The following is a 23,641-nucleotide window of genomic DNA, read 5'->3' as shown; positions in this document are numbered from 1 at the left end:
GTAAACTGCACTAAAAATTAGGCCAACAAAGATTATTGACTTCACAAAATAGCAGAGAGGGGGCTACACCTCATTGTTGTTATTAAATTTTTATAGAGCAAGGTGAAGTTTGTCTTTAGAAATAACAGAAAAAAAGTAATAAAGTGTTTGTGTCCATTATCAGACTTTAAGGAGATGCTATCTCCAATTATCAGCAAGCCTAAGTTGCTGAAGCACACGCAATAATCCTTGTTAACATCACATCACATCACCAGTTTTCGTGATAAAAGATTCATTGTCACAAGAGCAGCTAGTAACACCTGTCCTTGAACACTAACCTCCAGGAAGTTTGGAAAGGACATGTCACATGAAGCCAATAAATTATGTTAGTTGTTTCATCAATGGAATTTACGGATTACAATTTTTGTATGTATGTATTCAATGGTACAACTGACAAATTTCTTGTTTCAGAATCTTTAAAAGCTATATGTGAAGCTTTTATGGTCGCTGTTGAAGTTGCAAACTTACCACCCATACCATACATACAAGGAAAACTTGAACGAAAAAAAAGCAAAGTTTTGTCAACAAATTCAAGAGGGCACACATCGGGAATTTATTTAGATGTCTGCCAAATACCTCATATGACTCGGAATGTATCTGAAACCCAATTACTGGCTCTTAAGAATGTTGGTAAGTTAATTATGATCTTTCTGTTGAAGCTCATGTTAGTTTCCCTGAAGATAAATAGCTAATTTTCTAATTTTAAAGAACGGAATACAGTTATGTTTACATAAGAAATGGTTCGGGTAAGTGAATCTTTGTCACTGCTTTACATTTATGTAATTGTTACTTGGTTCTTATTAGAGGTAAAATATTGTGATTGACATACTCACTATGGGATAAGAATTTGAAAGAGGTATGTATATGTAGACAAATTTTTCGATTATTAAATGGTAATTGATTAAATTTCCTATACTGAAGTAAGTAGACATACAGTATCACTTAACTGCTAAAGTGTATATTCATAGGGATCAGGAGTTATCTGAAATTGAATGATTATTACTACAAAATTGCTCTTCTCTGGAAAATTATGTATCAGAGATTAACTCTGTCTGCAACAAGTTGAACTGCTTGAATTTTGAGTAGAAGACTAAGAGATTGCCTCCGTTCTATTTCTTGGTGTACCTGACCAGTAAAAACTGATGATTAAGGGTTTGGAACATTTGAATATTCTAATTTCAGAAGATTCAATTAAGGCTAAGTTGCTTCAAGAGACAAGACAATGTTTGCTGTAAATCATTATCTGGTAATATCCTTCATGCAAAAGGAAGGCTCACCAGGGTGATGTGCGTCATGTTCCCTACAGACCAAGATGATACAACTGTAATGAATACGGCCATTTACCATTTTTTGACAATATTATATTACACACTTTATATAAACCCTTCTGCTTGAAAAGAAAAAAAATCTTAATGTTTGTGTTTGTTTACATATCAGTTGTGTTGACAACCGTTAATGAGTAGTGCACATTGAAATTGCCATGTAAATCAGCTAACTGTACTGCCAAGTGTTTGTTTTGTGCGGATACATTTATATACACTCCTGGAAATTGAAATAAGAACACCATGAATTCATTGTCCCAGGAAGGGGAAACTTTATTGACACATTCCTGGGGTCAGATACATCACACGATCACACTGACAGAACCACGGGCACATAGACACAGGCAACAGAGCATGCACAATGTCGGCACTAGTACAGTGTATATCCACCTTTCGCAGCAATGCAGGCTGCTATTCTCCCATGGAGACGATCGTAGAGATGCTGGATGTAGTCCTGTGGAACGGCTTGCCATGCCATTTCCACCTGGCGCCTCAGTTGGACCAGCGGTCGTGCTGGACGTGCAGACCGCGTGAGACGACGCTTCATCCAGTCCCAAACATGCTCAATGGGGGACAGATCCGGAGATCTTGCTGGCCAGGGTAGTTGACGTACACCTTCTAGAGCACGTTGGGTGGCACGGGATACATGCGGACGTGCATTGTCCTGTTGGAACAGCAAGTTCCCTTGCCGGTCTAGGAATGGTAGAACGATGGGTTCGATGACGGTTTGGATGTACCGTGCACTATTCAGTGTCCCCTCGACGATCACCAGTGGTGTACGGCCAGTGTAGGAGATCGCTCCCCACACCATGATGCCGGGTGTTGGCCCTGTGTGCCTCGGTCGTATGCAGTCCTGATTGTGGCACTCACCTGCACGGCGCCAAACACGCATACGACCATCATTGGCACCAAGGCAGAAGCGACTCTCATCGCTGAAGACGACACGTCTCCATTCGTCCCTCCATTCACGCCTGTCGCGACACCACTGGAGGCGGGCTGCACGATGTTGGGACATGAGCGGAAGACGGCCTAACGGTGTGCGGGACCGTAGCCCAGCTTCATGGAGACGGTTGCGAATGGTCCTCGCCGATACCCCAGGAGCAACAGTGTCTCTAATTTGCTGGGAAGTGGCGGTGCAGTCCCCTACGGCACTGCGTAGGATCCTACGGTCTTGGCGTGCATCCGTGCGTTGCTGCGGTCCGGTCCCAGGTCGATGGGCACGTGCACCTTCCGCTGACCACTGGCAACAACATCGATGTACTGTGGAGACCTCACGCCCCACGTGTTGAGCAATTCGGCGGTACGTCCACCCGGCCTCCCGCATGCCCACTATACGCCCTCGCTCAAAGTCCGTCAACTGCACATACGGTTCACGTCCACGCTGTCGCGGCATGCTACCAGTGTTAAAGACTGCGATGGAGCTCCGTATGCCACGGCAAACTGGCTGACATTGACGGCGGCGGTGCACAAATGCTGCGCAGCTAGCGCCATTCGACGGCCAACACCGCGGTTCCTGGTGTGTCCGCTGTGCCGTGCGTGTGATCATTGCTTGTACAGCCCTCTCGCAGTGTCCGGAGCAAGTATGGTGGGTCTGACACACCGGTGTCAATGTCTTCTTTTTTCCATTTCCAGGAGTGTATAAAACAGATATTGACCTTAATGAACATACACTATGACTAATTTGGGTATCATAGTTTACTGTTGATGCAGTATAGATGGAAAAATTTGGAAATTTGTGGTAAGATCTTATGGGACCAAACTGCTCATTGGTCCCTAAGCTTACACACTATTTAATCTAACTTTAACTTATGCTAAGGATGACATAAGTCCATGGGCGAGGGAGGACTCGAACCTCTGACAGTGGGAGCTGTGCGGACTGTGACAAGATGCCTCAGACTGCGTGGCTAACCCCTGCGGCTCAGTATAGATGTATTCTAAATATGCTGTCTCACTCTGTCATATCTGACACTACAAAAAACTCATACATACACTGTCATTCATCAGCTTGTATCTGAAAGCACTGCTGTCAATAAACTTCTCTCAAGGCAGTGATCAGTTCAAGAGTTAGTGTGCTCATTAACAATAATGTCCCTGCAGAAGGAATCACCTACACACATATTGATGTTCTTATAGGTAGTACTGAAGGAAAGAATTAAATAGAGGATACACTTTATGTCCAAAGATATGTACAAACATATTTTCAGCAAGGATATAGCAGAAATAAGAATTTAAATTTTATGATTTTGACAAAATAGACGTGTCTTATTTACTCTTCGTTGTGGTAACAATATTTATCAATGTGTCTTTAATCCTTTGGGTCTCACTGGTTTGTGCCCCAAACCACCATTTTACTTATTTTGTTTTGAAGTATCAGTATGTGATTCCAGGTCATAGCAGCATTGGTGGTTTCATGCTAAAGGCACTAGTACTTCAAAACAAAATGAATGAAGTGGTGGTTTGAGGCAGAAACCACTGGGTCCCAAAGGGTTAATGACACAGTGATAAATATTGTTATCACAACAGCTCTTATAAATGGAATATACAAATTAGATTGACCATCAAATGGACCAATTGAAGCAAAGTCAATATTGTTATCAAATGACAGTAATCCACGGCACAAGAGGCTGAGAAACTTACATTCTGATTCAATGGAATTTCTTTGTAAAAGTTTAACCAAAGGTATCCTGAGTTCAGACTTGTCTGCTACTTAAATTTTGAATTAAAAAGAGGAGGAGTGGATACAGTTTCCAGGCAACCGCAGTGAAATCAGTTAGAATAATTGATGCCTCCAGCACAAATGTTTGTAAGAATAGTTTGCAGGATATGACCTGAGATGAAATTTATAATCAGTCAAATGCTAACATAATATTTAATCTATTTCATGATAAATTCATATCATTATTTGAAAATAGCTTTTTGCAGAAGCTAATCAGAAAGGACACCAAACAGTCGTGTAAAAAACCATGGATCACTAGCAGAAGTATCATGTGAAACGAATAGGGGAATGTATCTTTTGGCAAGAACAAGTAGGGATCCTGCAGTAGTTGCACACAACAAAAACTTTTCACAATTACTCAGGAAAGTTATTAAAAAATCAAGGAATGTGCACAATATGTCAGGTATCAGTAATTACAACAGACTTATGGCTATATGGAATGTTGTGAAATGAGAGACAGGACTACCAGTCAAAGAACAGGATAACATCACAACTGAAGCGAATGGAAGAGCTATATATGAGGAGTCACAGGTAGCAAATGTAATTAATAATCATTTCTTAAATTTAGTAGAAAGCATAGGGACAAACAGCAAGAGAAAAATCGTAGCAGCATGTCGAAAAAGTAACTCTGGTAAAATTCAGTCACATGAACGTATCTCCAGCTTCTCCTTCTGAAATTAAGAAAATTATATATTCTCTCAAAAATAAAAGCTCATTTGGTTTTGATGGTGTTTCCAGTAGACCACTAAAGATTTGTTTCCGTATGATAAGCCCAGTCTTATCCCGAATATGTAATGTGTCACTAGCTCAAGGCATTTTTCCTGAGATATCTAAACTGTGCTGTTGTTAAAACTTTCTTTAAGAAAAGTGATAAGAGACAAGTCAATAATTATCAGCCTGTTTCACTAATGACATCATTTTCCAAAATTTTTGAGAAGGTGATGTATTCTAGAGTAGTATCTCACCTTAGCAACAGTAATACCCTCAGCAAATCACATTTTGGGTTCAGAAGGTTGCTGTACTGAGAATGCCATTTACATACATGTTCACTCACCAGATTTTACAAGCATTAAATAATAAAATAGTTCTGGTTGGTATTTTTTACAGTGTGTCAAAGGTATTTGACTGTCTGAATCACAGTATTCTCCTAGATAAATTGAAGTTTAAGTTTTGTATGATTCCAATATAGTCTGGGGACATAATGCTGACTGGGGAGAAATCACGTATGGGGCTCCTCAAGGCTCAATCTTAGGTCCACTATTGTACCTCATATATGTAAATGATCTTCTGTCCAGTATACAACAAGCAGAATTAGTCCCCCCCCCCCCCCCCACGATGTCACTAGTATTGTAACCACTCCAAGCATACACAGAGAAACAGAGGAAATGGTAAACAAACCTCTTAAAAGTATTATTGACTGATTTTCTGTGAATGGTCTCACCTCAGTAAAAAATTTCTGCAGTACTACACCAATAATAAGTTTAAAAATTGGTGAGAAAATAATACATAGGATGGAAATTTCAAGTTCTTAGGTGTCCTCATTGATGAAAATTTAAATTGGGAAAAGTGCGTTTTGGAACTCCTAAAACAACTTAGTTCAGCCACATTTGCAGTTCAAATTATTGCAAATTCTTGGGAGAGAAATCAGTAAGTTGACTTATTTTGTCTGTTTTCATTCAATAATGCAATATGGGACAATGTTCTGGGGTAACTCATCTTTAAGAAAGAAAGTCTTCATTGTGCAAAATCGTGCTGCATGGATAATATGTTGTGCTCACCCCTGTAGACATCTGGAGAGTTGGGTGCTCTGCCTACTGCTTCACAGCGTATTTATTCCTTTGTGACATTCAGTATAAATAATCTACAACAGTTCAAAAGGAACAATAATGTTCATAATTACAATACCAGAAGGAAAAATGAATTCAGTACGCCACGTTAACATTATCTTCACCACAAAAAGGGTACACAATACTGAAACAAAAATTTTTGATCATTTACCCAGTGATATGAAATGTCTGGCAGATGACAAAGTAAAATTTGAAAAGAAACTGAGAACGTTTCTCAAAAGAAACTAAGAAAGTTTCTCCTTGACAATTACCGCTCATATTCCATTGAAGAATTTCTATTATTTTAATGTATAAAAGGTGGTCCTTAGGAATTGTTAATTCACATTGGTATATCTTTTTTTTTCTTTTTGGAGGGAAAAAAAACGTTCTGAATGTAACCATATGTACAAATTAATTTGCATTGTGAAAGTAAAATGACTCTTTCCACATCATTACGATGTGTTGTGCAAAATGATCCATGGAACATGAACCTAACTAACTCTTGCCACTGGGGTGAGAAACTGCTCCAAAAGACAGAAAAATCAGCAGTGATCAATGACATGAGGGAGCAGAAGGCAGTGGAAATCATTATGTTAAAGACACACACACACTGTATCCACAGGAAAAAAGCCAACCATGAGAAAAAGATTGTGAAACCAATGAAAATGTAACATACTACAAGTCTGACTGTGGAATGTCAGGAGTTTGAAGGTGGTAGGGAAAATCTAAAATGGAAATGCAAAGACTCAGTCTCAGTGACATGAAATGGAAAGAAGATAAGGATTTCTGGTCAGACAAATATAGAGTAATATCAATAGCAGCAGAAAATGGTATAACAGAAGTAGGATTTGTTATGGATAGGAAAGTAGGACAGAGAATGAGTTACTGCAAACAGTACTGTTATAGGGTTGTCCTCATTATAACTGACTACAAAAGAATGCCACCAACAATACTTCAGATGTATATACCGACGTCACAAGTAGATGATGAAGAACTAAAGAAAGATTATGGTAATACTGAATGGGTGATTCAGAATGTAGTGGGAGGTATAACCTAAGAATTGTGAGGGATTTGAATGCAGTAGTAGGGAAAGGAATACAAGAAAGAGTTACAGGAGAATATGGGCATGTCAGGAAGGTCGCAGTTCGTAGTAATAGATGGCAAATCATCAAGTAAAACTGAAGTGATATCAGGTGTTCCCCAGGGAAGTGTCCTGGGACCTCTGCTGTTCCTAATCTATATAAATGACCTGGGTGACAATCTGAGCAGTTCTCTTAGGTTGTTCGCAGATGATGGTGTAATTTACTGTCTAGTAAGGTCATCCGAAGACCAGTATCAGTTGCAAAGCGATTTAGAAAAGATTGCTGTGTGGTGTGGCAGGTGGCAGTTGACACTAAATAATGAAAAGTGTGAGGTGATCCACATGAGTTCCAAAAGAAATCCGTTGGAATTCGACTACTCGATAAATAGTACAATTCTCAAGGCTGTCAATTCAACTAAGTAACTGGTTGTTAAAATTACGAACAACTTCAGTTGGAAAGACCACATAGATAATATTGTGGGGAAGGCGAGCCAAAGGTTGCCTTTCATTGGCAGGACACTTAGAAGATGCAACAAGTCCACTAAAGAGACAGCTTACACTACACTCGTTCGTCCTCTGTTAGAATATTGCTACACGGTGTGTGATCCTTACCAGGTGGGAATGACGGAGGACATCGAAAGGGTGCAAAAGAGGGCAGCTTGTTTTGTATTATCATGTAATAGGGGAGAGAGTGTGGCAGATATGATACGTGAGTTGGGATGAAAGTCATTAAAGCAAAAACATTTTTCGTCGCGGCGAGATCTGTTTACAAAATTTCAGTCACCAACTTTCTCTTCCGAATGCGAAAATATTTTGTTGAGCCCAGCCTACATAGGTAGGAATGATCATCAAAATAAAATAAGAGAAATCAGAGCTCAAACAGAAAGGTTTAGGTGTTCGTTTTTCCCGCGCGCTGTTCGTTAGTGGAATGGTAGAGAGAGAGTATGATTGTGGTTCGATGAACCCTCTGCCAAGCACTTAAATGTGAATTGCAGAGTAATCATGTAGATGTAGATGCAGAGAATAGACTAATTGAGTTCTGCAGTAAGTTTCAGTTAGTAATAGTAAATACTCTGTTCAAAAATCACAAGAGGAGGAAGTGCCCTTGGAAAAGGCATGGAGATACAGGAAGGTTCCATTTGGTTTACATGATGGTCAGACAGAGATTCTGAAGTCATATATTGTATTGTAAGGCATACTAAGGAGCAGATATAGACTTGGATCACAATTTAGTTTTGATGAAGAGTAGGCTGAAGCTTAACCCTTCATTGCTGTCTTTTGATCTTGGTGATGAGAGTGACGTTGATTCACAAGGTGAGGTGGAAGAACGTGAAGGTGGTACTGTAACAGAGTAAGATGATGACACTGCTGAAGATGAAGAAAGAAGAGACAATAAAAACAAGAAACTTCAATTTTGGAAGAGATAAGACCACATGGGTCAAAAAGAGACCTGGAAGAAGACATTGCATGGGGTCTCACACCACCACCTTCCTGGAGTCACAGGAAGTGCTAAGAATGCTATAAGTGCTGTTGAATATTGGAATAATTTAGTCACTGACAACACAATCATCAAATACAGAAACCAATACATTGACACTATCACATGGATTGTTTCTCTAGAGAGAGAGAGAGAGAGGGGGGGGGGGGGGAGGGGGGGTGGCGGGGCGGATCGACTGAACTAAGGTATTTTATTGACTTGTTTTACATAGAAGGTAGATACAGAGGGAATCATCAAAATCTGCAGGAACTTTGGGGAACTGAAAGTGACAGCATTGAAAAATTCGAATTGGTTTACCAGAGCCCAATGGAAAGAATTCGACCAACTGGCTCCTGTTCGTGAAGTTCTTAGAAAATTCTAAAAAAAGGCCATTGTGAAGAGGATAACGTCACAATAGATGAAATGCTTCCAGGTTTTTGTGGTAGATGTGTTTTTCGATGCATACTGTCAAAACCAAACAAATATAGATTAATACATTTTGCTCTTGTTGATGCTAATGTGATACACACAGTGAACATGGAGATCTGTGATGGATTATAGGCTGCAGGTCCTTTCTGTGCCAGCAACAAGCCAAGTGAAATTGCCAAGAGAATGGCTAAACCTGTATTTGGAGTCGGTCACAATATCACTGCTGAAACTGGTTTTCTGGTTTTGACCTCATCGACTATTTGAAGGCAAAAAAGCTGTTGTACGTTGGAACTGTCAGAAAAAAATAAAAGACAACTGCTATTAGATTTTGTTGATGTGAACAGGGAAGAAACAATTCAGCAGTATGTTTGGCTTTAATGATGCGAATGTTTTGGTTTCCTAAATTTTGAGCCAGTAAAAAAAGGAACAGATCGGGGTTTTGTGACACTAGATATTAAGTGTCAGTGACACAGGGGAGCAAAGGTCATTATTTTGTCAGGGATAGCAGGAGGGAAAGTGACACAATGGAATGGGTTCTTTCCTTGGCTCAGAGGGTGAGGTGTGGGTGAAACATTGGTAGTTACACTACCAGTCATTTATTAACACATAATACCCTTTTAACAAACAGAGTAATACATTGTGTTTTAACTCCTCAATTCCTCATGGCAGCGGTGCAGCGCGGAATCGTAGCATGCAGATTGAAGTGACCACGGCTCATGTTGCAGTGGAGTGCCAGGTGACATATTCTTCCATTAAGTACCATACCTGTGACCCACTGCGGCAGTGGTGCAGTCCCTTCCTTATGAATTTGCTCTGTCCTGGAATCAAGCCAGCAACCCTCAGGTTTGGCATCTTCTGGTGGTGTTCATCGACCTCTAGGTTCACAGGTATCCCATTTGGTTAGGCCACAGTGCCTTTGTCCTCACCAGCCCATGGATAAGTACCACGGGAACTTCTCTCTGGCAACATATGGGATGGCATCTTCTGCATGGACCTAGTGGCACGGTAGTGACATCATCTTCTGTCGAGCAGCGTAGTGGTTAAGTTATTTCAGTGAAGTATGACGTCCACCGACTAACCATTGGTCATCTGTCCATACAACGTTTCTTTGTCACTTTTTTATCCCCTCTAAGGACCACCTCATGCTCATTTGTTGGAGGTATTTATTCGGTGTTTTTGCCAATATCGCGAAGTTTATAGGGTGGTGACTGACTCTTTGGTCATTGATCTGTGCTTCTCAAGTTGGGCAGAAATGTGAACAATATCAATACATGTGCCAGCTTTCCTCATCTTACCTCTATGCTGGCGTGGTCACGCATTTCCCTGTTGTCCTCCCCCTCTTTGCCAGATATGTCATGCACGTGAGTTCAGTATGATGACAGTTTCTGCAACATTGACCGCTGATGTGCAAACTGTACTGGTCGTTGTTCTCCTTGGAAACATTGCCCATCTGCTCAGTTGTTGATCTGTCGAAGTGCTGACTGCTGCTGCGTAAACTCCACTGGCCATTGACCTCCTTTTTTGACTACCGCCACTTTCGAATATTGTGGCTTAAGGTCTCGAAGTCTCTAACATGTTCACTTAACGTATAATAAGTCTTTACGGATTTTTCTGCCAAATTCCTGCTTTGAACAACCAAAGGTGACACATAATTATTATATGTAATTATTATACACCCTACATCCCTCCCCCGTCCAGAAAAATTCGCCCTTGAATTTTCTCTTATGTCCATCTACAGTTGACTAACAAACAGGAAACAAAAACAAAGTGGAAACATTAGTCCATCAGGAAAATTACATTATACATTCAATCTATATTATATTGAAATACATCAGCATTAAGAAAAATCGAGCGAGGTGGTGCAGTGGTTAGCACACTGGACTCGCATTTGTTCAATCCCGTGTCCAAACATCCTGATTTAAGTTTTCCGTGATTTCCCTAAATCGCTCCAGGAAAATGCTGGGATGGTTCCTTTGAAAAGGCACAGTCGCCTTCCTTCCCTGTTCTTCCCTCATCCAATGAGACTGATGACTTCGCTGTTTGGTCTCTTCCCCCAAACCACCCAAAACCCAACCTAACCAATTAAGAAAACTTCTGAAAGTAATGTTAGAAATATGGTAGGATGATGATCAGTAACAATACAATGAAGTAGCAAGCAACAGTGATTTCTATGTACATTTTAGCAGTACATGCGTATGCTCAGTATTGTAGCCATTCAACTGGAATTTGATGTAGTGACATGTTGTTGTTTGTCGTGAGTTTTCCTCTGATACACAGGAAACCAGTACAGTGCATAAATATGAACAAGAAAGTTCCAGAAATATCTGTGCCCAGTATCATAATTCTCATTTTATGTTCCTATTTCAACTGTAAAATATGCTGCATCATAGCGTTGGCATCAATCTTGCTTTGATGTGCAGTGATAAAAACATCTAATGACTGCAGGATGGAGGAATCAAGGGAGTTGTTCAGGTAAGACATTCTGAGGAGCCAATAGTTGCATAGGCGTTTCTGGCTAGTGAATTAGTGGGTATAATGAGATGACAATGGTCAAACTGGTTATGGTTGTGGGTAAGTGAAATTTCATGGCTGAGAGAGAAAATAATGTGCCATTAACTGTCACTCCACTACCGCATAGTTCAGTATGTTCAATTGTAGTAGTGGCAGCATGGTCGAAACAGTTTGTGAAGATATCAGTCAGTTGGTTAACTGCATAAAGCCAGTGTCCTCCTACTTGTTCGAAAAAATATGGAGTAGCAGTAGTATGTCACGCAGGAAATTTGAGACTTTGTTTTGCTCAAAAAATAGCAGGAATTCGCAGTTATTGGTGTTCACTTCAGTGACATGTGATGGGCATTTGGTAACAGCTTCACTGTTGCAATAGCATTCGATGTTTTGGAGGTTAGGAATAATTTAATTGTTCGAAATTTCACAAATTTGTTATGTTGGCCCCATTCCAGTGGGAAAGAGTGCACTGAATAACAGTCGTAGACGTATGTTTTGCCAGTCACTGGGAAGGAAATATGAATTTGTAATTTTACGTCATCTGTGTCCACTAGTACCTATCTATGTAGTAGTACTACAGCAAGCATTCCTTATTTGGAGGGAAGATTAATTGTAGTGTCTCGTGTAACTGTTTATGGATCCAAGTCAATAAGAATATAAAGTTTGTTGGCGATAGTAAAATTGGTGACAAGTATCACTATACTGCATGGTGAATGGCTTCCTTGAGATCCTCTGCTGTTAGCCATGCATCCACTAACTGATGTGTGAGTAATTGAAGTAACCTCGCTACTGAGATCTTATCATCCTCTCTACCTAGTCTGTTTTGTATTATCTTTAAATCGGTATTCAGTGCCATGGTGTAACGTTCCTAATGACCTTGTTGTTATTGAGTAGTGCTTTTTCTAAGTCATTTAACCTCTTGGTGTGCCAGACAATAGGGGCTCGTTGGGACCTGCTATAACTGTAAGTCTTATTTAACTGCTTGATATCATTGTCGTCTGCTGTGTCAAAAATGGTTTTTAATAATTTACCACCCTCATCTAAATCATTTGATTGTATATGGCACTAATCCTTCTATTTTATGCAATTGGCCTCATAACTGGTCATATGAGTACTGCAGAGTTTTATATTCACTTGCTACCTCGTCAGATATCTCCGCTTTTCTTGCTGCTGACTTTAAGGTACTAAATTCTAGCTCTAACCTCCCAAGTTCATTATGTATGTGCCATAGATTATATTCCAATACCATTGTTCACTGATGATGATTAGTTAGTACCATCGCGTCCTGTCGAACAAAAATGACTCCACTCCTCAATTGGTGCACATATAACCCATAGGTCGTGTTATTCACATCTGCAAATGAGGAAGGTAGTGCTGCAACCATGAAGGACCCCATTGTGGTAGAAGGCGATACCCATAATACGGAAAGTAGTATTGCTAAGTGAATCTTACATAATTGTGCTTTTATGACAAAAGAAAAATTATTGTGCACTTTGTATGACCTAGACACCCTTATTAATACATTCTACTGAATGACTTTACTTATTTAAGTGTATGGTGTCTGATCATATGTTGGTACTGCCTATTATTTAAAACCCAGGATTCCCATTCATGTATTTTTCTAATTCCCTTTTCTGTACCTGACCCCCTGTTAGTACATTATCGCTAGAATCTGTAGTATAGGAAGCTTACTTGCATTTGCATTGGAATGGTAGATTTTGTATTGTGGATGCGTAATTGACTGCACGCGGCCGAAGGTTATAAGGGTGCCGAGTGCGTTTTCTGTGTTGGTGGATCAGCGGTCTTCCGTTTCTGTAGTCCAGCACACTTCAGAACAATAATTGCTACTGTTGGTGGCATTACATCTGTTACTCCCTTGAAAGGTTTCAACTGGCTTGCATGAACAATAGTTGTTTTTGTGGGTAACTGTAACTCGACGTTAAACTGGTTATGTAATTTCGACAACTTGGTAAGGACCCTGGCAATTTGTCATAATTTTTTTGTTTTTCCTTTAGCATCATGGGTAGTGGATAGAAAAACCTATTGCCCAATTTTGAAATTCGATACTAGCATATACGTTGTGTAATTTCTCTTGCCGTTCTAATGCTCTGTTATTTGCTTTATGCACTTTCTTCCACACGTACTGAATGATTTGAGCAAATGTCCCAACTGCTTCTCCATTCTCTCCTTCTGTAGGCTTAATAACATCGAATGCTGATGGTATCTTCCTTCCATAAATAACTTCATAAGGTGAGATGCCTGTTCCTTTGTGTGTTTCGGCTTTGTAAGTACTTAAACAGTGTTGAATGCTGATATCCCGGTTGTTGTGTTGGTCATTGATAAAATAACTAAGCATCTTCCTGATAGTGCGGTGGACCCTTTCTGTCCATCTGTTTGCCTGTGGGTGCAATGGTGTGCTGCATAATTCATGTACTTTAAGCAAATGGTAAAAGTGTTTCATAAGTTTGGGCATGAAGTTACTGCCTTGGTCAGTTATAAGTGCTTCTGGTGTGCCAAATTTTAAAATCCAATTATTGACCATATCTTGTGAAATGGTGTTTGCCTGTTGATCAGGGAGACTTACCATTGTAAGATACCTTGAGAAATGATCTATTATCATTATTCCCAGCTGGTATTTTATCAAAGGAGCCATAAATGTGCATTCCTAATTTTTGAAATGGGCATGACACTTCTTAGAGTCTTTATAACGGTATACGTTGATGGCAATAGTCTGCTCGCTAGGTGTATGGTATGCAATTGCGCGCATATTGTGCTTTCTTGTCTCCAACCAGAAACATTCAGCAACATGTCTTTCAGTAGTTCTTTGACCACTGTGACCTAAAAGCATGTGATCATGGGCCTCATGCATGACTACCTGTCAGAGGTATTTGGGAACCAAAATTCTCGGTCTGAGTCTAGTTGTTCAACACAAAACCCCATCCTGTAGACAAAGCTGCCATTGCGTCGCATATCTTTTGCAATCTGCATCTGAAGGCTGTGTTTTTTGCCATTCTTCTGCAGCGCAACCTACTGCTTCTAATACTGCTATCTTTCTACTAAGACAATCTGCATTGGAATGTTTCTTCCCCAGTTTATGAATTACTTCAAAGTCCATTTTGTAGAGGCATAGGGACCAATGTGTCAGATGACTTAATGGGTCTCTCAGCCCAAGTAATCACTTGAGAGCAGCATGGTCCATGATTATCTTGAATTTATTCCCATACAGATAGCACCTGAAATATTTTATACCATAGATGACACTTGATAACTCCTTTTCTGTTGTAGAGTAATTCTTTTCTATCATATTTAATTGTCTGGCTATGTAGGCTACTGGATGTTCTACACCATTAATGTTTTGACCCAAAAATGCTCAGGTAGCATGTGCACATGCATCGTAGGACAGGATGAATTCTTAGCTGAAATCGGATAGGTTAATACAGGACTATGTGTTAATTTGTCTTTCAATGTTTCAAATATTGTGTCATATTTGTTTTCCAGTGAAACTTAGTACCTTTTTTTAATAACTGTCTGAGAGGTTGTGCTATTTCTGCATAGTTTTTTACAAATTTTTGATAATAGTTTGAGAGGCCTAGAAATTGGTGTACTTCCTTGATAAATTGTGGTGCTGAAAAATCTTTAACTCCGGTTATTAGCCGTGGCTTGATTTTGATTCCATGTTCGCTGATGACCTGGCCTAGATGTGTTACTTCCTTTAATGCGAAGTGACATTTTTCCAAATTGAATGTTAATTTAGCATCCCTGAGACATTGGAAAACTTCTTGTAAGCATATTGCATGCTCCGTGATGTCTTTCGAATATTACTATGTCATCGAGGTATATTATGCATTGTTGAGATTTTAACCCATGTAACACACCATCTAGCAATCTTTGGAAGGTCATGGAGGCATTTTTTAATCTGAAAGGTACCCTTAAGAATTGCCAGTGACTTGAAGGGGTAGAGAAAGCAGTTTTTTGTCTGTCCTCTGGTGCAACGTCTATTTGATGGTACCCGCTCCTCAAGTCAATTGTGGAGAAATATTTACTGTTGCAGAGATGGTCAATGGTATCTATGATATTCAGTAATGGATACACATCTGAAATTGTTTTGCTATTTAAATGCTTGTAATCACAATAGAATCTATAATGTTGTGCAACGTCAGCAGATTTCCTTGGCACAATTATGACATTTGCACTGTATGGTGAATCCAAATATTCTTTTATACCATCCTTTAATTGTTGATCTATGAATTCATCAAGTAACAGTTGTAATTGGTGAGAAACTCTGTATGGTCTCCTGTAAATTGTAGTGTTATCTCTAGTTGGAATTGTGTTGTGTAATGTTTGTTGCTGTTAGCAGTCCATGTGAACTAAATAGATCCTGAAACTCATCCAACATATCCCATTCATTTCCTTTTATGTGTGATATCTTCCAGCGCAATTTAGTTTTTATAGACAGCTGGTTTGCCGCTATTGTTTACATTTGACCAACTAAAATCATCTTCCTCTAAGGCACTTACGTTAGCCATTAACATTCCCTTTCATAACTCCTTGTCTTCTGCCCCAAAATTATTTATATGCACTGGTACCTTCTGTACTCCATCAATTGTTGTGGTTTGCAATGTCTAATTTGTCATTTTCCTTTAACAGTTTCATAGTGTGTCTGCGGGTAAAGCAGCATTAATGTCCACCCAATGTAGCTTTCCTGTACCAAATGGTATTTTGTCCTGCGAATCTACCTTCAAGGACATTGCTTGCAGTTTAGTTCATTCCTCTTCCTGGGGAGAGGGATCTTGTGTCTAACTGAAACAATGTCCCGCCAAGCTCCACTGTTTGCTGCCCGAGGTTGATTATGGCATGAAGTTTATTGAGAAAACCTAACTGTAGGATAACATCATATTCATTGCTTACCCTTGATATGACTCCTACAACCTCCTGGAGTCTTACATCCTCAATGTGAAAGGTCAGTGACATACAGCTTACTGAATGAATGCCAACTTCACCTATACCACTTATATCTTGGATGGTCATATCTCCTGACCCCAGTGCACTGTTTACTTACAACTGACATGTGAGCCCCAGAGTTGACTAATAGTCTGTATGTTTTACCCTTAATAGTGCCTGCTAACCAGCACTCCACCTGTGCATGCACTGTAATAGCAAAGAATTTTAATGGGAACACCTGGCAGTGGTTCTGGGGTTCCTGTTTCTGTTTAATGGACCCCTGTTTTGCAAATTTCCCTGTACTGCTACACTCCATGAAATGTATGGCCTGCCCTTTGACAATTTATACAGTGTGGTTGGTGACTGGTTTTCACCATGTGTCCCTGTTGATCGCATCTGAAACAACAAACCCCTGTGTAAAATACATTTTTTCTTTCCTTGTACCTCATCATGGGGTCTATTTTCTCTAATACTGTAGCAATGTTGACTGCATCAGTTAAATTCTTTGGAAATTCTGCCCTAACATGGAGCAAAGCTTCGGGTGGCAATCCTCGCAAAATAATTTCTAAGGTCCTATTCTCCACTTCTTGTAGAATATACTTATTGGTATCATCACTGGCTGACAATTGGTAAGTGTTACTATTACTTTTCATATTCTATCCACAAAGTTTACTATTATTTTGTTGTGTCTTTGGAACATGGTGTTCAATTGCTCCCTATAAAAATGGCAACTGTTCTGCTTTTTAAACCTTTTGAGCAAATCTTGTTTCAGTTCTTCAAGCATTAATGCATTTTGTAACTCCTCATGATTTAGTATGTGCGCCTTAGCTTCCCCAGTTAACGGTAACTTTTTCATTTGCAAAATTTGTTCATCTGATCAGGAACTATGTTTAACAGCTGCTAACGAATCAGCAAAAAATGCTTCTACATCCTCGCTTGGCTTGCTAGGGAAGGGAGTCACAAGGGTGGCTGCTGATGAATCTAGTATGGGAGGGTTGCACTAGGCATCGACCTATACTCGAATAAATGATTCAACAGTTCATTATTGTCAGGCCTCAATTGGGCTACCTGATTAAGTAATCTCTGAATAGCCTCATGGGTGGAAACTCCTTATGTCTTACTGTCTGTCGTCGTAATGCTTTCCTGTTTAAAAAATGGTTATTCCCACAAATATACTTCCTGTGACCACAAGAACATAGATTCTGCTATATAACATGTAACATTAGAAATCTGATTGCGATTCCGACCAAAATATCAAGAACATCTAACACCATCCAAAAAGAAATTCTCTAGTGCCAAATTTCTTTGAAAAAAATGTGAGCTTTCCATCATTTGTTTCACACACCGTGGAAGTGTTATACGAAAGGGAAAAACATGTGGGACCAATTTGCACTCATCAATGTACTGAAATACTGTCCATTGGCTTCAAAGTGTTGTCTGCTATCTGTGGACTGTTCGCAGCCTGTTGCTGGTGATGGCATCGTGAATTTCTTGTACTACAAATTCCCTACTATGTACACCTCCTAATAGAGCCAGGTTAACTCACACCAAATGTAGCGGGGTGATATTGAATGTCAGTGTCAAGGATTTCAGGAGGAAAAGCGACACTTTGTGGCTGGTGGAATGGGTTCTTTCCTTGGCTCAGTGGTGGTTCCACTATCAATCATTTATTGACACTTAAGACCCTTTAAACAAACAGGGTAATTCATTATGTTTTAACTTGCTCAATTCCTCACTGCAGTAGTGCATCACGGAGTCGTAGCATGCAGATTTCAGTGACTGCTGATGCGGTAATGGTTCATGTTGCAGCGGAGCGCCAGGTGGCTTATTCTTCCATTCAGTACCATACCCGTGACCCACTGCGGTGGTGGTGCGGTCTTCTCCTTGTGAATTTGGTCATTGTGTTATTAACTAGTGGCTGTGGTGTGGCACAGAGCGCTTCATCCTGGAATCGAACTAGCGACCCTCAGGTTAGGAATCTTCTGACGGAGTTCAATAACCTCTAGGTTCATGTGTGATGCATTTGGTGAGGCCGCAGTGCTTTTGTCCTGACCAGCCACCTGGGTACGTACCACAAAAACTTCTTTGTGGTAACATCTGGGACAGCACCTTCTGCATTGATCTATTGGTGTGGTACCAACATCATCATCTTTTGAGCAACATAGCAGCTAGGTCATTGCAGCGAAGTATGACACCCGCTGACTAACTATCGGTCATCCGTCCTGGCAACATTTCTTCATGACTTCTTTCTCCCCTCAAAGGACCACCCCATGCCCGTTTGTCAGAGGTATTTATTCGGTATTTTTGCCAATGTTGTAAAGTTTATAGGGCGGCAACTGAGTTTTCAGTCATTGATCTATACTTCTCACATTGGGCAGAAATGTGACCAGTGTCAACACATGTGCCAGCTTTCCTTGTTTTTCCTCTACACTTGTGTGGTCGGGAATTGCTCTGTCGTCCTCCTCCGCAGTACCAGATAAGTCACGCACATGTGTTCAGTATGATGACAGTTTCTGAAGCATTGACCACTGATGTGTGAACAGGGCTGGTCATTGTTCTCCTTGGAAACATTGCCCACCTGCTCGGTTGTTGATCTGTCGAAGTGCTGACTGCTGCTGCACAAACTCCACTGGTCACACCCTCCTTGTTCGACTGCTGCCACTTCTGAGTATTGTGGCTTAACATGTCAAAGTCTCTAAAATATTCACCTAACATATAATAAGCCTTTATGTATTTTTCTGCCAGATTTCTGCTTTGAACAACTGTAAGTAACACATAATTATACACCCTTTTGCGTCTTCATTTGGTTGTGACAGTTCACTGATCCCAAATGTGGAGTAAAAAAATTAACCACAAATAGTCACTTTCTACAGTTCATCAAAAGGTGGTGTTGAAAGCAGATGAAATGTGTGCTACTTACAGTGTGAACCAAAACACAAAGCTCTGGCCAATGATCATTTTTTTCGCATTATTCAACGAGGTTGTATCAACTCCCAGGTTGTTTACCTTCAAAAGCAATTGGAGAACCTGTGTGGAGGAACGTAGTTAAAATTTCTGGCACATTAACTTGTTCTTGGAGAGCTACACCAAGTAGTATGAAAAAATTGGAATCCCACTCAGCTTGCAAAGCCGACTCAAAAGATTTATCACGCAGCATACAGAGAGAAATCACCACCTCCCACCTCCCCTACATTTCAAAAGACAGTGCACTTCCTTCACTACTAAGTGGGTCACATAATGATGTCAAACAATGAATGTAAAACCTGCCACAATGAGATCTGCTTTTGCCATGGAAATGTAGTCTGCCAACACAGCGTGTTTCTTCTGGTAATTCTGAGTGAGTGTGAAAGACGTTGGCACCAAAATAGTGACTCTTTTTTTTTCATACATTTACTATTTAATAGAATTTATGTACTGAAAACTGTAGCTGTTAGGTAGTGGTGTCAAAATTTTATTCCTTTATATAGCCTGTCAAGCTCATTGCACCCGAACACTGGTGCCCCAGAATAGTGCGTGATGGAGGATTAAGAGACTTGTCCAGAAGAATTAATGTGTAAGGAAGTGGGATACTGAAGTACTAAGAAACAATGAGATACACTTGAAATCTTCCAAGGCTACAACACTGTGATCATAAATACCGCAGTGAGTAATGCAGTTAAAGAGGAATGGACATATCTAAAAAGTGCAATCACAGAAGTTGGAAAGAAAAATGTAGGTACAAAAAAAGTTATTGCGAAGAAACCTTGGATAACAGAAGAAATACTCAAATTGATTGATGAAATAGGGTCTGACAACTTTGCTTCTCTGTGTGGTAACGTGTTGCTTCTGGTAATTCTGAGTGAGTGTGAAAGATATCAGCACCAAAATAATGACTTAAAATTGGATTTTTTTGCATACATTGACTATTTAATACAATTTATGTACTGAAAATTGTAGCAGTTTGGTGGTGGTGTCAAAATTTTATTCCTTTATATAGGATTTTTCAGCATCCATTTTCATTTGTTCTGTTTGTGTATATTCCAATGAAAAACACTGATTACATTTAGGGCGCTAAAGTTGAAAGTATGAGATAATAGGTGATTTCAAAATCTATGCCTGTCAGGCTCATTGCTCCCAAACACTGGTGTCTCAGAATTGGGTGTGATGGAGGATTAAGAGACTCGTCCAGAAGAATTAATGTGTGAAGAAGTGGGATACTGCAGTACTATGAAATAATGAGATACACTTTAAATATTCCAAGGTTACAACACTGTAATAATAAATACCACAGTGAGCAATGCAGTTAAAGAGGAATGGACATATCTACAAAGCGCAATCACAGAAGTTGGAAAAGAAAAATGTAGGTACAAGGAAGGTTATTGTGAAGAAACCTTGGATAACAGAAGAAATACTTAACTTGATTGATTGAAAGAGGGAAGTATAAAAGTTCAAGGAAATTCAGGCTTACAGAAATATAAGTGAGTTAGGAATGAAATAAATAGGAATTGCAAGGAAGCTAAGGTGAAATGGCTGGAGTAAAAATGTGAAGAAATTGAAAAACAAATGCTCCCAACCCATTCTGCCAATAGTTTCCAGTATCAGTGGTGCCATAGGAGGACAAGCATTGTCTTGAAGAAGAAACACACCATTTATCTGCCATCCCAGCTGTTTCCCTTCCAGCAGAATATTGACTTTGTTCAATCATACCTGAGTAGTATTGGATGTTGATAGTGCTCCTTGTGAGTTAACGAGCGTTGCGCTCTTATTTAAATATATGACTGAAAGAGTCAGCCTACAGGAATTGTGAAATGAACCCTGTCGTCCAGGACCGTGTGCCACAAAGGACGCAGATTCACCACAAGGTGGAGAAACTCACAGGCATCTATTGTCTATTGAGGCCTAAGCGCTGTAATGTGCAAGTGAGATAGAAGAGGGCCTATGTCGTGGGGAAACCCAGTAGATGGCGTTTGTGGCCAGGAAGACCTAGCAGTGTTAAATATGGCGGACCTAAGATCGGCCATAAAGGGAAACATTTATGGAAACTATTTAATTCTGTAGTAATGCAGGGAATGAAGCCACAGTAATTTTAATCACCATCCTTCATAAATTTTCATGGTGGTCCCAATAAAACTTGAATATTGATCATATCTATAACAGTTTAGGATTTACTGTTAAGTGAAATTCACAAGTTTTGTAAAAAAGACCTGAATGCTAAAATCTGAATGCTTTAGTCGATCTTAACGATTGAAATTTCATATAGAAGTGCATCAATAAAATGACAAATGTTGTAAATATCAACTCTGTAACTTCATTTGTTTAAAAGGTATAGTAAATTTAAATTATCAGTATTTTCAGTTAAGCATCAGATCATCATTTCCTCCACACAAGACACATGGAACGATGACAGTATGACACCTTATTGAATCATTAGATAATGGCATATTTGTTGTAAAGTTTAGTGCATAATACTTACTTTTGTTCTTTATTTATTTATCAGAAAGCACATTGGTGCAAGGCTAGTGGCCATAACATTCAAAGTTAGAAGGAAATTGTATTGGTTTTATGTAGAAAAATTTAACGTTTATTATTTAATGGATATTATTGTTACTTTATTTAGAACATAAAAGTGGACAAGCTTTGATTATTTAAATATGTTAAAATGTAAAATAATGTAGAATAAGCTGTAACCAATCAGATGGACAGCTTCAGACTGCCCTAGTCAGTTGAGTGAGGATATTCGGTGTACGGGAAACTTGGCCAGGGACGGGCGGAGGGACAGTGCTGGTGCAGACGCAAAAGTGGATGGTTCAGAGGTGGAGAATCGGACTTGGGTTTCACAATGAGATTGTGAATGATCGAACTGTGTCAAATGGATATGCACTTGAGTGTAATAGTAATTCTAAATACGACCACTTTTGCTATTAGTTTTCTTTCTGAATAAACGTTATTCTAACCAAATCACAACTGTGTGGCCTACATCATTTATGGGTCATTAATTTAGTTCCCGTTATTATTATTACTGTTATTATATGTTACATTAACTTTGTATTTTGCAAACTTGCCATCAGCCAGACAATTTAACCAAAGGCTCACAAGTGTATAATTTAGGGCATGTAATGTGACACATGCGGTTCAGCCGCTGAACGAGTTTGAGCCAAGACATTTCAATGAAGAGGAACTGCTTGTGAGCCCGAACATCTTTGGGATGTTAGCTCGCATCCTCCAACAAATCATAGAAAATCAGACCATGGGCACTCCAAAATACGGTTAATATAACCTCACCAGCCAATGTCTTATAGATAAGTGATTCAAACAATGCCAAATCCAGGATAGATTCTAAAAATATTATGAAAAGGATAATTTCTATCCACCTTATAGTGGAGATGCTGAGTCATAGGTAGTGTGTCAGAAAGTGAGCTTTTAACCAACAAGGCCTTCGTTGAAAGTAGGCAACATATACATACACACTCATGCAAATGACACACACACACACACACACACACACACACACACACACACACACACACACACACACACACACAAACAAACAAACAAACAAACTGCCAAAGTCTCTGGAAGCTGAAGCCAGACTGTGAGCAGCAGCTTATGATCGAAAAGGTTGCCAAGTTGGCAGGAGTAAGGAGGAGGCTGGGTCTCTGGTTGAGTCTGATTGGTAGGGTTGGTGGCAAGAAAGTGTTTCCACTGTATGGACTGGGAGAAGGAGAGAAGGTCTTTAACAAGTCCTGCTTGATTGAATTTGGCAGTGCGGGAAAAGGTGAGGCCTTTGGAAACATCTGAAACTTCTGTGGGACAAAGGATTTTGGAGGGAAGTTTCATCACTGTGTTTCAGGTGTGTTTAGGTCTTGGATTCTATATGGTGATGGTAGGGAGTTTCCAAGGGTATGATAAATGTAGTAGGTTTGCAAGAAAGGGTTTGTCAGCTATGAGGGGATGTGGGGGAGGTTTGGATGCTTTTGTAGCAGTGGTTGATAGTGGTAGCCCAAGGCGGGAGTAGGAAGTGAACAGGGTGGAGCGTTTTTTTGAGGCAGCACTGTGGATGTTGCTGTAGTCCCTCGAGGGCAAGAGTTTCAATATTTGATACGGGCTCCAGGAATTAGGGATTGCAAGGCTGCCCATATCAAACCTACCAACCGCCAGCAATATCTCCACTTTGACAGCTGCCACCCTGCCACTCATTCCATACCAAGAAGTCCCTTCCATGCAGCTTAGACACCCTTTGCTGTCGTATCTGTAGTGACAAGCGGTCCTTTTAAAAATATTCCGAAAGTCTCACTGAGGCCTTCACAGACCATCATCACCTTCCCA

At 39.9% G+C, this 23,641-nt stretch overlaps 1 protein-coding gene across 1 annotated transcript in view; it reads left to right on the top strand.

Annotated features, from left to right (window-relative positions):
- The window catches only part of LOC126251772 (phosphatidylinositide phosphatase SAC2), a 385,804-nt gene that overhangs the window by 347,018 nt on the left and 15,145 nt on the right, over window positions 1-23,641 (top strand). The window contains exon 14 of the mRNA XM_049952395.1: window positions 451-669. Within this exon, the coding sequence (XP_049808352.1) occupies window positions 451-669 (219 nt within the window). The remainder of the gene's footprint in view (window positions 1-450; window positions 670-23,641) is intronic.

Source organism: Schistocerca nitens, chromosome 4 (assembly GCF_023898315.1).
Source record: "Schistocerca nitens isolate TAMUIC-IGC-003100 chromosome 4, iqSchNite1.1, whole genome shotgun sequence".
Classification (NCBI taxonomy): Eukaryota; Metazoa; Arthropoda; class Insecta; order Orthoptera; family Acrididae; genus Schistocerca; species Schistocerca nitens.
Note: the sequence above shows the minus strand (reverse complement) of the source record. Positions and strands in the feature narration are given on the sequence as shown.